The sequence below is a fragment of the Ambystoma mexicanum genome, chromosome 14, assembly GCF_040938575.1.
Source record: "Ambystoma mexicanum isolate Mex_15411 chromosome 14, UKY_AmexF1_1, whole genome shotgun sequence".
Taxonomy (NCBI): Eukaryota; Metazoa; Chordata; class Amphibia; order Caudata; family Ambystomatidae; genus Ambystoma; species Ambystoma mexicanum.
In genome coordinates, this window is record NC_090940.1 from 113,676,473 (window position 1) to 113,692,147 (window position 15,675).

General features: G+C 47.8%; 1 protein-coding gene across 1 annotated transcript in view; it reads right to left on the reverse strand.

The window, feature by feature from the left end:
* Positions 1 to 2,112: 2,112 nt before the first annotated feature.
* CHURC1 (churchill domain containing 1) overlaps positions 2,113 to 15,675 on the reverse strand; it is a 77,509-nt gene continuing 63,946 nt past the window's right edge. The window contains exon 4 of the mRNA XM_069638666.1: positions 2,113 to 4,381. Coding sequence (XP_069494767.1) covers positions 4,289 to 4,381 — 93 coding nt within the window. The 3' untranslated portion in view covers positions 2,113 to 4,288. The remainder of the gene's footprint in view (positions 4,382 to 15,675) is intronic.

Below are 15,675 nucleotides of genomic sequence, written 5' to 3' on the forward strand. Positions count from 1 at the left end.
GGAGAGAGGGGGGGGGGGGGGGGAGAGAGAGAAAGCAGAAGCAAAGAGGAAGGTCTTGAGGTGCTTCCGGAACCAGAGATGGTTCTCAAGTTTCAGGGAGGCCCCAGCTAAAGAAAGAGATCTACCACCAACTTGTTGCTTGGAAAAGCAACTGACCCTGAGGGAGTTGGAGGCGGATGAGCGAAGAGCTCGAGAAGGAAGATATTTTGGAAGAGAGAGTTGGAGGTATTGAGGCCCCAGGCCCCAGAAAGTCTTGTGGACAAGGCAGAGGGTTTTGAACTTAATCCTCGCAACCGCTGAAAGACAGTGCAGAGATTTCAGTCCTGGAGAGATACGATCCCTGGGCTTGAGACCAAGGACAAATATTGCAGTCCTGTTCTGGATGAGTTGCGAGGGCGGAGAGTAGAAGCAGGCAGATTTAGAAAGAGGCTGTTGCAGTAATCCAGCCTAGAGGGAACCAAAGCTCTGGAGACTGAGCTTCTGGGGGAAGGCGAGGAAAGGAAGAACACCTCTGAATAGATGCAGCTGGTAGTGTGACTTCTTAGAGACATCAGAGATGTAAGGAGAGAGTGGTGTCGAAGATGACCCCAAGGTTTTTAGCCTCACAGATGGGAGAAGGAAGAGGGCCAAGAGAGGCCGGCCAGAGAGCTACAGGAAAGGAGGGAGCAGGTGTGCCGATGAGGAGAATCTCAGTCTTACTGGCATTAAGGCAGAGATCATTGGTGGCACACCACTCCTGTATAGCAGATAGGCAGTCAGAGATGAGAGAAGGAGAAGGGGTGGCGGAAGGGAGCCTGAAAATGACCTGCGTGTTGTCCGCATAGCACTGAAAGTTGTGGCAGGGAGCGGTAATGCAGTGGGCAAGAAGTGCCAGGTATTGGTTGAACAGCCAGGGAGAGAGGTTAGACCCCTGGGCAACACCACTGGTAGAGAACGAGATAGAGGAGAGGAAGGACCCAAGTTGGACCTAGGAGGATCTATCAGAGAGGAAAGAGGTCAGTCAAACCAACCCCCTGATCGGTGATACCCAGGTTATCGCGGAGACTGCTGCACAGGATGGCATGGTTGACCGTGTCAAAGGCAGAAGAGAGATCAAGTAAGATGAGGACAGGGGCATATTTAAGCGTTTGGGAGGATAATATAAGGGGGCTCAAGGTTGTCAGAAGGTGAGAGTTTCCATTCCTTGATAAGAAAGTTTGGAAAGGATATTATGGATGAGTGAGCGAGACGGCAGAAATAGGAGGAAGGAAGCAGGAAAGCAGAGAATGGCATGAGGAGGAAGAAAGACAGATCAGGCAAGTTCTGGCAGGTCTGGTTGGCCCTAAAGTCCTTTTCAGGAGAAAAATCTTAAGCTCAGAGAGGCAGAGCAGGGATCCAAGAGCAAGGCCCTGGCAGGAAAACTCCCTTGCTCAGGCAACCATCAGAAGACCAAGTCCTCACTGATGCAGGATTATCGAAGCAGGACCCCCCCCCTGAAAGAGCACTTTTGTCTTTACTTCTAAGTGAGGTCTGCAGGCTGCGGACGGACTGACCTGGAGACACAGTGTGCAGGTAATCGAAAAATATTAGACAGCTTGTTTGGGACCTTTCCCCATGCACTGCATTCACCCACAGTATGGGAACCCCTGTAAAACCTGCCACCTGGCAGACTTTGGGTTGGATGGGAACTTTCTTTCGGTGCACCCTTTTCAGAGCCGGGAAGGGAACCCCAGTATCGCCCACACTAGGAGCGACATTAAGAACCTTGGGATTCCTTATATTTCAGTTAGAGTTCACTGAAGCAGCCTGACATCTTTGAGTTACAGCCGATGTCATCTCAGCCGAACACTTAACGTGTTCCAAATAAAGTTCTATGAAACTTTTAAGTTGAGGGAGCCTGGTCTCAGGATATCTGTCACCTACGTGAGAAAGTGCAACACCACACACAAACACACACACAGGGATTACATATTACATGTATGGTCGGCTTCATCGAAACACGTTCTTCTGGCATTTACCAATCCAAATTGACATCCTTCGGAACTCGCGTCAATGATAAAATACATACTTCCTATTGGTGCTTTCTTTTGTAGGAAGAACACAAAAGTAACATAAGACAAATAACTGGAAGCATTTCTTTGGTTGCAAGGCAATTTATTTCTGTAATTAGCTAGTGCAAAACACTACCATATTGGGGCTCATGTTCCAGCGGTGAGGGTAGAGAAGGTACAGCAGAATGTAATGCAATACTGATTGTCATGCATCTATGCAAGATTCCCCCTTTTATTACTTGCTCTTTACCTGCTTTGCTTTTCTCAGACTCTGCAGCTGGACCCCTTCCCTCACTGCCCCTTTGTGCCCCACTGGTCACAGTATTCATTGGCTCTGCGCCACTTGCCAGCTGCCTTCCCATGTGACTGTGTTTTATGGCCTATCGCTGACGAGTAGCTGCATGAGATGACGCCTCCATGTTCTCGGTCTGCAGGACTGAAGCCCTAATTCTTTAGCGAAAAGCAGCTTTGCGTATATCACGTGTGCCGAGTCCGGCGGGGAGAAATGGCTCTCCCATGCATTCTGTCTTATTGCTTATTCTCATATACTGTGTAAATAACTAGAGGTTGCACAATGTAACACTTCTCGCTTCATAAATCTGTTGGCATCTGCTGTGCATGGATCTGTTCTAGGTCTTTCTCACCACACACAGTCCTGCCTGATAACTGTTGGACCCATATGCATGCAAGTTCCTAAGCCGACCCACCCTCCCTGAAATTAAATGTGGGACCACAACATTACAAGTGTTGGCAATAAAAGGCTGTAGGATTTTATTGTTATAGATAGGATTATGGAAACCGTGGCAATAATCACATAACCATATAGATACATACTTTTTGGCACCGGATCCTGAGGTAACCTCCTCTGTCCCGTGCCGCCTTTTTGTCCCACGACTTGTTGTGGTCACCATACAGTTTCCTGGTTTTCTCTTTCTTTGGTCTTCTCCTTTCTTTTTTAGGGTGGGAGGGTTCTGGTAAAGAGCAAGAGGTGGAAGACACTGAGTGAACTGAGAACTTCCAGGCTGTTTGGGACCCCGTTCGGGGTCGACAAACAGATTGTGGTTTGTGAGAGCTGTGCTGCTCTTTTTATAAGACCCATGGGTTGCCCTGGGTCTTTGATGTGTGTCAGTGAGGGCTGAAGTCCAACCCCCAGCCGGCAGCAGCCGACTGTCTGTCCCCATTGGGGGGGGGGGGCAATGCATTGTGATTCCCCTGCCACTTGTTGTTTCCTCTAGGTGCTTAGCACCTTGTTGCTTTGTGGGAGGGTGGGGTGATGTTCACACCTCACCCTTCCCTTCCTTTGTAGGGACAGAGACTGCATGTCTCTGTGTGTGATGGGGAGAGGGCCAGGCAGTGGGGGAAGGAGCTGCCCCTCTCCCGGGCCTGTAGATGGTACCAACAGTTACCCTGCCTCGCTTTGGGAGGCCCTGTAGCATTGCCCAGAAAGGACAGGACTGCAGGATTCCTGCCTCGTCACCAGTTTCCAGTAAATTACACACAGGGGACCTGTTACGTTTGCACTTGGGAGCAAACGGGTCCATTCTATATTTGCATATCACAGCAGGGAAATAGCCTTCACACCTCCCTTCTGTACTCTGCAGTGCAAATTGAGATGGCGCAGCCCACCTTTTGCACATGGCGGGCAGCGCTTACAATGGATTCCTGTGCAATCGGCCTGATTAGAGCTTGTGTTAAAAGGAGGTGGATTCCATAGGAATCCACAGTATGAGCACGAGCATGAAAATGTCACCCTAGCATAAATGTGGTCATATTTGTTTGATGGAGAAACTTACAATTTATGCCCTCCTAAGAAATGCATTAAAATGTGGAGTAACCTAAAAAAAATAACGCGTGAAGTGCTTATGTTTTGATTGTACGCATTATTTTTTAGTTTCTCTCATCAAACTTGATCTCCTTTGGAATCTGGGACTGATTGCAGAAAACGTAACCTGTTTTGGCAGATTTTAAAGGGTAACACTGCTGTGAATAGGCCACCTCTGCTTTATGTCTCGTGCCTGGGAGCTCAGGAAGCGGCTGCTGATAAATTGCACTTTCTCCCTTGAATTCTGCCATGCAACACACAAAAAGAGCAGACCGGTTAGTTGCATTATTGCATTTATGGGTACCGAATCCACCACCAGTGGACTCTTAATGACACAAACACGTAACCTGGCTGATTCCATTGAACAGCAAAGCAAAAGCAAACGATGCAGGGACACAAAACAATACATGAAGGTAGTTGAGAGCCGGACAAGTCTCTAAAACAGTGGAGCCATTTGCCGGGGATCATCGGGCAGGACGCTGATGGAATCTTCCGCCTTCCCGCAAAGCATACAGAGCATGGTGTACTCCTGCGGAGAAAGAACAGCAAGAGCAGGTTAGGAACCCTACAGAGCATGGTGTACTCCTGCGGAGAAAGAACAGCAAGAGCAGGTCAGGGACCCTACAGAGCATGGTGTACTCCTGGGGAGAAAGAACAGCAAGAGCAGGTCAGGGACCCTACAGAGCATGGTGTACTCCTGCGGAGAAAGAACAGCAAGAGCAGGTTAGGGACCCTACAGAGCATGGTGTACTCCTGGGGAGAAAGAACAGCAAGAGCAGGTCAGGGACCCTACAGAGCATGGTGTACTCCTGGGAGAAAGAACAGCAAGAGCAGGTCAGGAACCCTACAGAGCATGGTGTACTCCTGGGGAGAAAGAACAGCAAGAGCAGGTCAGGGACCCTACAGAGCATGGTGTACTCCTGGGGAGAAAGAACAGCAAGAGCAGGTCAGGGACCCTACAGAGCATGGTGTACTCCTGCGGAGAAAGAACAGCAAGAGCAGGTCACGGACCCTACAGAGCATGGTGTACTCCTGCGGAGAAAGAACAGCAAGAGCAGGTCAGGGACCCTACAGAGCATGGTGTACTCCTGGGGAGAAAGAACAGCAAGAGCAGGTCAGGAACCCTACAGAGCATGGTGTACTCCTGGGGAGAAAGAACAGCAAGAGCAGGTAAGGAACCCTACAGAGCATGGTGTACTCCTGGGAGAAAGAACAGCAAGAGCAGGTTAGGAACCCTACAGAGCATGGTGTACTCCTGAGGAGAAAGAACAGCAAGAGCAGGTTAGGAACGATACACAGCATGGTGTACTCCTGCGGAGAAAGAACAGCAAGAGCAGGTTAGGGACCCTACAGAGCATGGTGTACTCCTGCGGAGAAAGAACAGCAAGAGCAGGTTAGGGACCCTACAGAGCATGGTGTACTCCTGGGGAGAAAGAACAGCAAGAGCAGGTTAGGGACCCTACAGAGCATGGTGTACTCCTGGGGAGAAAGAACAGCAAGAGCAGGTTAGGGACCCTACAGAGCATGGTGTACTCCTGAGGAGAAAGAACAGCAAGAGCAGGTCAGGGACCCTACAGAGCATGGTGTACTCCTGCGGAGAAAGAACAGCAAGAGCAGGTTAGGAACCCTAAAGAGCATGGTGTACTCCTGCAGAGAAAGAACAGCAAGAGCAGGTCAGGGACCCTACAGAGCATGGTGTACTCCTGCGGAGAAAGAACAGCAAGAGCCGGTTAGGAACGATACAGAGCATGGTGTACTCCTGGGGAGAAAGAACAGCAAGAGCCGGTTAGGGACCCTACAGAGCATGGTGTACTCCTGCGGAGAAAAAACAGCAAGAGCAGATTAGGGACCCTACAGAGCATGGTGTACTCCTGGGGAGAAAGAACAGCAAGAGCAGGTCAGGGACCCTACAGAGCATGGTGTACTCCTGCGGAGAAAGAACAGCAAGAGCGGGTCAGGAACCCTACAGAGCATGGTGTACTCCTGAGGAGAAAGAACAGCAAGAGCAGGTTAGGAACCCTACAGAAAATCCTTAGGGGATGTGTATGGCGCACAGCTATTGTCGCAAACAATATTGTGGTACTGGAAATAGGTGTGGGGGCAAAGCGGTTTGTGGTCTGGGCTGCCCACTGGATCGGTGTTCAGGATCACACAGTCTAGGCTTGCTACCCCCAGTGGTCTCCCAGTAGGATGTGCTGCCCAGCACGTTCCAGTGTCCCATGATAACATGACCACACGCTTCTATGACTAGGTACAGAAATTCAGTATTTAGGAACCAGCTGACCAGGGCCACAATCTGACCAACGTGCCCCTTTGCCCACCTGTTTGGGCAGAGCGGGTTATTTTTTGTAACCCCCACTCCTCCTTGACCAGAGTGACAGCTCTTTCACCGACTTTTTAAAAACATTTTTTAAAGGAGGGTAGGAATGAAATGTACATGATTTGTATGGGTTTGGGGGTTGAGGAGGGGTGGGGGCATGAGTGAGGGGTATGGGGGCTGCACCCCATAAAAACGCAGTGCAAAAAGCACCAAAAAGCCCCCTGCGGCGAGACGGGCCAGATCTGCATGAAGCAAACCATGGCTGGAACACAACGCAATCCGGTCTCCTGCAGAATGTAAGAACGCGAAGCGCCATTCCCCGTCTGTGAGGCCACCTGCAGCACGGCGTGTGTGGCACAGTCTACTCGGCATCCAGAAACTCCTGCGCGAAACAAAACACTGGCACAGCCCACGATCACAAGATACACGCCTTATTTGGGCATTGCCAAAGAATTTCATCTCAATCGAGCAATGTCCACAGCTGTGCAAGCTTCCACTGTAACACAGAAAACAAGCCCGCACATGCATGCCAACGCCAGCAGGAACCTAACAGTCAGTAGCATCGCCCTGTGCCATGGGGTGTCACTGAACAGCCTGGGTAACCGTGCACTACCGACACCCGAGGGCATGCGGCCCGGGATCTCCATGTAGAGGAGCCGGGGCTTATCTTTGCTCTGCAGGACTGCTTCAGCCCAAGGACACCACCGGCTTGTTTCGTCATCATGGATGCTGCAGGCATCAGTCAGTAAACGGCTTTGACCCCTTACACCATGACGCAAACGTATACTCTAGAAAGCAAGATGTGCTCAGGCACGTCCGCAGCAGAGTGACCGCCCCATAGTGGACGTCCACACTGGTTGCAGTGTTGCAGCCGCGCTAAGGTTTGCACTACAAATTCCAATTCCTGCAAAGAGAATCTTAATCTTCCAGGTCAAGAAACGGTGCACATTTGCAAATCAAGGTAGAAGACGTGAGTGTGTTGGTGCAAATTAGACTGGACCCACGGCTGTCCTACCCTACAGCAGGCTTCCGCCAAGGTAGTTGGAGGTTCTAGAAGAGACCACCACCCTTGTGGCGCCCCAACATTCGATTCTCATGCCCCCCTCACCCGCTTGTAAGCGAACACATGCATGTAGGAGAAGATGCTGATGAAAGTGCATGCAGTGGCCGCAATAAAAAAAAAGAGATGCTGAAGCATGGAAGAAGAGGTGGCACTTCCCCCTGGCGCCGTAAGAAGAAGTGGCACTACCGCCTGGCGCCGTAAGAAAAGTTGGCACTACCCCCTGGCGCCGTAAGAAAAGGTGGCACTACCCCCTGGCGCCGTAAGAAAAGGTGGCACTACCCCCTGGCGCCGTAAGAAGAGGTGGCACTACCCCCTGGCGCCGTAAGAAAAGGTGGTACTAACCCCTGGCGCCGTAAGAAGAGGTGGCACTACCCCCTGGCGCCGTAAGAAGAGGTGGCACTACCCCCTGGCGCCTTAAGAAAAGGTGGCACTACCCCCTGGCGCCGTAAGAAGAGGTGGCACTACCCCCTGGCGCCGTAAGAAGAGGTGGCACTACCCCCTGGCACCGAGTAGGCTCTACTTGGACAGGCTGGGGGCGTATTGCTTCACTTGACATTTGAATGGGTTTTTTTCCCACCTAAATACTAAAAGGCTGCTGCAACGATGGCAGACATGTTCCTTCAGTATTGAAGAAACTACACCTGGGATGCACTCCACCCACCCTAGAGAATCAGCTGGGGGGGAAGAGGGTGTTGCAGGGCAAGTATCAAGAGAAATTGACATCCACTGCACTGGTGGCAAAGTACGACACATACTGGAGTTGCACAAGGTCACAGCAAAATATGATATGAAGAACACAGGGTCACTAAAATGTGCACACCTGGCGAGGCGCAAAGTTTGCAAATAAGAAATCGGGCACTACTAACTGAAGGTTCACTGCCCTTACCACAAGAATATCTTTGAAATTAAATGTGTGCAATGTGTACCGAACAATCGCTTGCCGACTCCTGTCGTGTGGTAAATAACGCTTTGCCATAAAAAAAAGGAGCAAAAAAAACAAAGGTCAAACTAAAGTCGCCCAGGTGGCTACAGTACACGGCCAGTGCTTCAGCCTTGGGTATAGGATATGTGATCTTGCACTTGTACAGTGCCTCCTGCCATGGTTTATGGCTTTGAAGCGCTTTTGCCGGCCAGAGAGGCAAAGGAGGAGTCTAATAGCAAAGTCGGGGGTCGACAGATGAGATGAGGGCGAGGGATGGATAAGATGCCCAGGAAGGCATAAGAAGGAAAGTTGAAGGCGCCATGTGTACGATTGGAAAGAATGTATTGGGAAGCAACTGTATTCTATGGGGAAAACTACATTTGGCAAGGGGGGGCGGCAAGGTTCAGCGCAAGGACCTGTTAGGCTTAAGTGTAGTGAGAAGCGCTGCAGGTGAGTGCAGGGGGCGGGACTTGCCAAGTCTACCACCAGGTAAGTAGGATTAATTACAGGTTTTGCAAACACACTGCGCACAGACACTAGTTAAGACCACGTTGGTATTTAACACTAGGGTAGCCTGACACGTGTTTCGAGCACTTGCTCTTCCACTGAGGCTGCAGTGAGGTGTGAATCAGTTGCGAACCATAAGTATGGTAAGTGATTGAAGAATACGTTTCACGGGCTCCACTGTCACTTGCAGTTGCAACAACAATTATTGAAGCATTGAAGCAGCGTCTCCGCTGCAAATCCGAACTGGAGCCTGGGTCCAGTTCACACCTCACTGCAGCCTCAGTGGAAGAGCAAATGCTCGAAACACGTGTCATGCTACCCTAGTGTTAATTAAAACTACTATACCAACGTGGTCTTAACTAGTGTCTGTGCGCAGTGTGTTTGCAAAACCTGTAATTAATGTATTCTATGGGGCACAGTACTGAAAGGAGAGGTAACTGGAGAAGAGGGGCCGACAATAAGAGCACAGACCACTGCGCCTGTGTAGCAATAACACCTGCATTTAACTCTGTGCCATTCAGGAACTTCAAAAGGCAGGGCTTAAAACTTCAAGAAGATGGTAGTGAAAACTACAAGCTAATGCACGCATGATGCACACACATTTAGCGTTCATATCCTGGTGCAAGCTGCTTCCCTCAGAGGGAGCCCAGATGGAGGCATGTGTAATGTGTGCGTGAACTATTGCAGAGTGTCCCACTTAAAGGAATGGTTCGGTCAGAAAACATTATTGTCCCTATGGTTCGGCCATGTGTTTTTAACCATAAGACGATCGATCGTACAAGCATTTCCTATGCACCTTACCCGAGTTTTCGTCTCTTGAACACAAGCGAAATCAGGTAGCAGGGCGTGGCCATCTTGTGATAATCTTATCTCACTTGCCGCATCGCCCTGGGTGACCTGCGTTTGCGGCACTAAATCATATCCCCCGCCCCTGAGCCTGACATCACTAGATGCGTACCACCCATTTCACAACAACAAAGCACGTCCCGTGTCAACATTCTCTGCGCTTCAGCTAATGACATGTCACCATGGAAACGGCAGGAAGCCTCTTTCCTCGATAAGTATAAACAGGCCGTTTCACAACACACAACAGCAGATTTTCTTTTCCATTCCTCTCACTGTATTGAGTATTCTGTGACTCGTTTCTCTGCTCTGGTCAGCTACCTTCGTTGCTCGTAGCCCGTGTGAACAGATACCAGTACCACCGCTATAAATTATTTTTGTTTGTTTACCACACAATGGTAACAATAATGCCCCACATGTACGAGCCCGAGTATTCCGAGGAGGAATTACTGGAAAGAGAAAGATGCGGAAACGATGGGGCTTCGGACGACAGTTGGGAGGACGATTCAACAGATGAAGAGCCTGGGCCTAGTCGCATGGACAGTGTTTCCACCTGGTGTACCTGCAATTAGTGTGCGCTAATGCTAACCGAGGAGTAGAACTGCTGCTGCTGAGAAAACTCTGGATGCTTGTCCTACATATCGCAAGGCGATCCACAGCCGCAATGCGTTACCGAGCTGCAAGACTCCAGGGCAGCCTGCCTCACACGGTCCGTGTTGAGGATTTTGATGGTGCTCATGCACGAACTTCGCGCAACAGTTCGCCCTCGTAATCCAAGTAACGAGTAAGTAGTCTGGTTGTGTTGTCAGTTAGGCCACTACTATTTCATGGTTATCTCCTATATTCTCGTACTTCAATATATCATTGTCATATCAGTTTAGTCTTGCAATTCTCTAGTAATAGTCGCATAAAAGTCGTTCAATATTGTGCAGTGTCTAGTTAGCATTTGTCCTGGAAAAAATGCCACTGGATACAAGAATTGTCATTGACAACTAAGGTTTAATACACTTATCTTGGTCATTTAAAAACAGTTTTTATCTTTCTTTTTCACAGGTGGTACAGGCTGGTGGCCTATCGTTCATACACATGGTGGCTTCATGGGAGGCTTGGACACTGCGTTTGACGAGTAATACCCGCCTGTGTCGTTGGTGCCATTAGAGAAACTTTCCCCAGTGACAGCGGTCAGTCCAGGGGATTTTCCCTCGCTGTACTGCAACCAGACCTTTACAATATGTAGTAGTTGTGTGCCATCAAAATAAGAAACCAAATAAAACAACATATTTTTTATCAATGGTTGTTTGCGTTTTTAAGTAAATCAAGTGTGTTTCCATTCAGCAGTGTTCCGGTACCTTGTCTGCACGCCCCAGGCCAATCCATCACCCCTCCACTATCAAAAGCAGTTTGCACCTGTGGATGTGCGCTGGCAAGGGGTGCCGTCAGGGGCATGAACGGCCAAGGTGCCAAACACCATGTACACTTCAAAACCTATCTTACGCCCAGGGGCCATTGTTCATATGGCCTCCTCAGACCCTGTGTGTCATGATTCCTGCCCCTCATGTCCCCAGCCCTCCAAGATGCCAGGCTGGAGCCAGGCCACAATCACCTACATGGCCCTCAAGGGCCTCTCCATCCCTCCAAAGACCCACTTGGAGTAAGACTTGGCGCTTGTGGCACCAGACTCACTCAATCCCATAGGATAACATTGGTGATTGGACTTGTAGTGCATTGATAGGGACAAGATGGATGCCCCCAAATATTTCGGTTCCCAGAACTGCATGTGCAGTCTAGTCTTTTGGGTGTGGTTCAGCCCAGAGACACCTGGGATACCCAGAGACTATTTAAGCCACGCCCAGGCTGAGAAACATGCTTTGTGTTTTCTGCACCTGCAGCGTAACTCACCGTGTTCGGATCGGTCTCCAGTAGGCCTGCATCTTTCTTCTGCGCTCAGCTCCTGCTAGAACAAGAACACCATTAGGAACAGCCTTACCGGCCCATCATTCATCGCTCCTTCTGTTCTGCGGGCATCTTCGGGGGTGTCATTACCATTACAGCACGCGGCTTCCTAAGGAAAAGGGAAAAGAACAGAAAAAAGGCATTAGTAAGCATTCAGCAAATCTTCGCTTATTTTTTAAAGACTGTACGAGCTTCAAACGCTTACCTTAATCCCAGCCGCTCTGGGGGAACTCTGTCTCCGGAACTTCTCATCCATCTGCAAGAGGGAAAAGACACTCCAGGTTAGCGTGGAAACATCCAGAGGCACTGCATACCGCGCTTACTCACCGCATTTCTTTTTCATAACCGGCATCCACGCTGAAAACATCGCGGCCCCTAAAAGACACAGGAAAAGAACTCAGTTCAATACAAATACGAAAGGGTTGCCTCACGCTCTCACTCACCTTCAGCGCTACTCATCTCAGCAGCACGTCACCATCCCCGGACGCCGGCCATCATCTAAGGAAGGAAAGGAACGAAGTTAGAGAACTGTTCAAAAGACTCATTATACTTACCTGTCAGACTCTTGTCAGTGAAGTAACTAGGCAGCAACAAGCCTGCATCAATTAACGTGCCCCTGCGCTGAAAGCAGGACGGAGAGCACACTTTCCAAGAAAATAAGGTGAGTGTGGATCAAAGGGAGGGGTTGGACCACGGGGAAGAAGGGGTTCAAGAACCCAGAGACAATAGGGAGTTAAACTCTACCAATCCTGTGTTTCAGGCCCAGTCTCCAGTCGAGTAGATTCCAGGGAAGGGTTCGAGGTCGTAAGAGGTCAGAACAGGCGGAGTGACATCCCCGTGGATACCAGGTGAGCGTTACACTGTCTCCAGGCAGACTCCCCTTGAAGCAGGCCACGCCCCTGCAACACACATAATACCACAACATATACACGTCATTCATTCACAAAAACACCTCTTTTTGTTATTCTTTATAAACCACTTGACATTTATCATGAGAACATCTTTGAGCACTGCAAGTCAACTCGTGAACATGCTACTCTGTGACCGCTTCGAGTGAACTCGTCAGTGTGCTACCTCTGAACATCTCCCTGTTCTCCTGCCACCAACTACTCTGCTTGCTGAATCTAACTGTTTGTTGGTCAAGGTAAGGGCATGTATCCTAATCATATCTCCTTCATTTGTAAATTTATATCTATTTCAAAGTAACGTACTCAGTAGAGTTTCTTTTGTTATGTTATCGATATATCAATTTTTATCAGTGTCAATTGGCATCGAATTGCATCCTTTGCGGACCGTGTCTATAGTATAAGCATGTTTCCTTTTCATGCACGATAGAACATTCAAGGGACGAGTAATATGTTCTGATTTTCAACACATCAATGAATTGATTGTGAAAGTTATCCTATAATACAGCGGCCCACGCTGCACTGGTTTTGCTGTGGTGCCCAAAAGAAAGCGTGCAATGAACAATGTATGGTCCAATTCCTTCTTTCTCACATTTTTATGCTAAATAATTTTCGAATAATGTTGACGTTTATTTTGCAGAATTTACAACAATGCCTACATGTTCTATTTTCCCTTCGAAGACCCATGACAAATCTGAAGGCATTACAATGCATGTATTGTCTACGACTGTTGATCGAATAAAAGAATGGGTCAGATATTGCAGATATCCACCCGAACAGCTTGAAAGTAGAGTCAAACAAGTCTTGGAGGACAAGAGGGGTCATCGATACCGCATCTGCAGCCTACACTTTACCCAGAGTATGTACGACACATCCTTGTACACAAAGAGGAATCAACTAAGAACAACTCGAAAATTGCTCCCAAATGCTATTCCGACTTTATTCGTGAAAATGCCGCCACAGGTGAGTCAAGCTTATGGATTTAGCTTCACTAGCTGTTTAAATAATGACTATTTTTGTAAACATCAGTCCTTGTTTTTGAGAACCCTCATTGAAAATTGATTTATGGGCACAGATAACCATGCTATATTATGCATTTACATAAGCATACTCGTATGAAGTCTCCTTACATGCCACTTTTTAATGTTGGAATTTCTAAATCGAATAATACTTTCCCTTGACAACTCCATGACTATCCACCGAATATGAAGCAACAAGATTCAACATCCATGTCTTGCCTGGAGTCATCAACCACTTCGAGCGCGTATCAGGTAATCTTACCTAGCTATTCTGTTCCAGACTGGTTTATGCACGTAATTTTAGATAATGTGATCATATTTTCGCAAAGTATCATTGCTTTACACAATGTTTATCGTGGTCTGATATTGATATGTACCTTTGTCGTCTTTCCAAATTGTGTGTCCAGTTTCCAATATTTTCATCCTTACTAATGCAAGTACTGTGTTTCAGGGAGATGCTGAAGCGTCCACTACAATTACAACATCCCTCGTAGTAGATTCGGAGCCAGGGGTATGGGTCTTGACAGTTCAATTGACGAGAAATCTGATCATATTTACATATCATGTAATTGCTTTACACAATGTTTCATTCGCACTTCACTATTGATATGTACCTTTGTCGTCTTTCCAAATTGTGTGTCCAGTTTCCAATATTTTAATCCATACTAAGGCAAGTACTGTGTTTCAGGGAGATGCTGGAGCGTCCTCTACAATTACAACATCCCTTGTAGTTGTTCCGGAACCAGACCTTGTAGTTGATCCGGAGTCAGAGGTATGCGTACTGACAGTACCCTCTAATGAAAGAAAGTCAGTCTAATTATATGTGTAATGCAAATGACTTATTTTAAATGGATACTCTTTTTTGTAGGGATGTACACAAAATCCGTATATTGAACGGGAGGCACGTGGCTCTGAGTCCGTGTGCCAGCTTGCTGATGGTGATGTTAGAGTAAAGAAGGTTTCAAAGAAAAGAAAGAAAAATAATTAGTTATAAACCGTTCATATTTTTGGCAATTGTTTTGTGCTGAGGCCTTCATTATATGCTTTATTTTAATGTACATTTTACAACACTGTATGTTGTATTTACACTGAACATCCCTTTTCCTATCTGTCCTGTAGTTGCCCGATGGAGTACGGACTATGCAGACACAGACAGCGATACAAATGACAGATGCTGCTTGCCAAACTGTTTTCGCTATGGAGGAACTATTAATTGAGGCGCGGCGTGTTCACACTCAAGATGCCTATGTCCAATGGCCAGAAAATGAATTTAATTTGACTGGCGAATCCAGCAAAGTGTTTTTGGACCATTGCTACAATGCGCCTGCTCTGCCAGATGAAGGTGAAAGTGAATTTATAGAAGATAGTTTTACATTACTCGATGAGCACTTGACACAATCGACACCCGCCAAGAAAATGCCCCCCAAAAAACAGTCGACATTGATGTTTTCTCCTATCCATGGTCAAGTAACAGATGTTGCAATGACAAGAGACTGAAGCAGCAACACTATTTACCGACGAACTAGATAAAGATATTGACTATAGTATGTCCAGTTTGGCTGATATGTCCACATGGTTCAGACCGAAACAACAGTGTTGCCGGATGACAGTCTGATAAGAGGCCAAACACATAGTATTCAACAGCAGCTTGGAGATTATAAAGATGCTGAAATGTGTGCATTCAGTGGGAGGGGAAGTATGTGGGAAGCCATTGGTGAACGTGACTCGTCTAACACAAGGCAGTAACCTCAGAATACATGCCACCTGTGAAATGTTGCATAAAAGATTTTCATGGTTCGCTCAACCGATGCTGGGGAAACTGCCAGCTGGCAATCTACTGTGTGCAGCAGCTTTACTTTTCAGTGGCTCTAGTTTCACGAAGTTATCCAGTTTCTTTCAGTTTGTGGGACTCCATTTCATTTCTAAAATGCAATACTACAAATACCAACGTGATTATCTTTTCCCTGCCATTAGTGAAGCTTGGAAAATTGAACAAAGTACATTCTCCGTCAAACTGTTCAGGCTAGCCGGCGATGGACAGTGTGACAGCCCCGGATTTTCTGCAAAGTACTGCACCTACCATTTTCAGGACATGGAAAGTAAGAAAATTGTGAGTTCGGTGGCCGTGCAGGTGTCCCAATGTAAATCCTCAGTGGCCATGGAGAAACTTACCACTGGAAGATCTACAATTGAGTGGAATGCAAATCGACCTCATAGCCACGGACAGACACGTTTCAATAGCCAAGACAATGAGAGAGCAGTATCCAAATATGAAACAGCAATTTGATGTA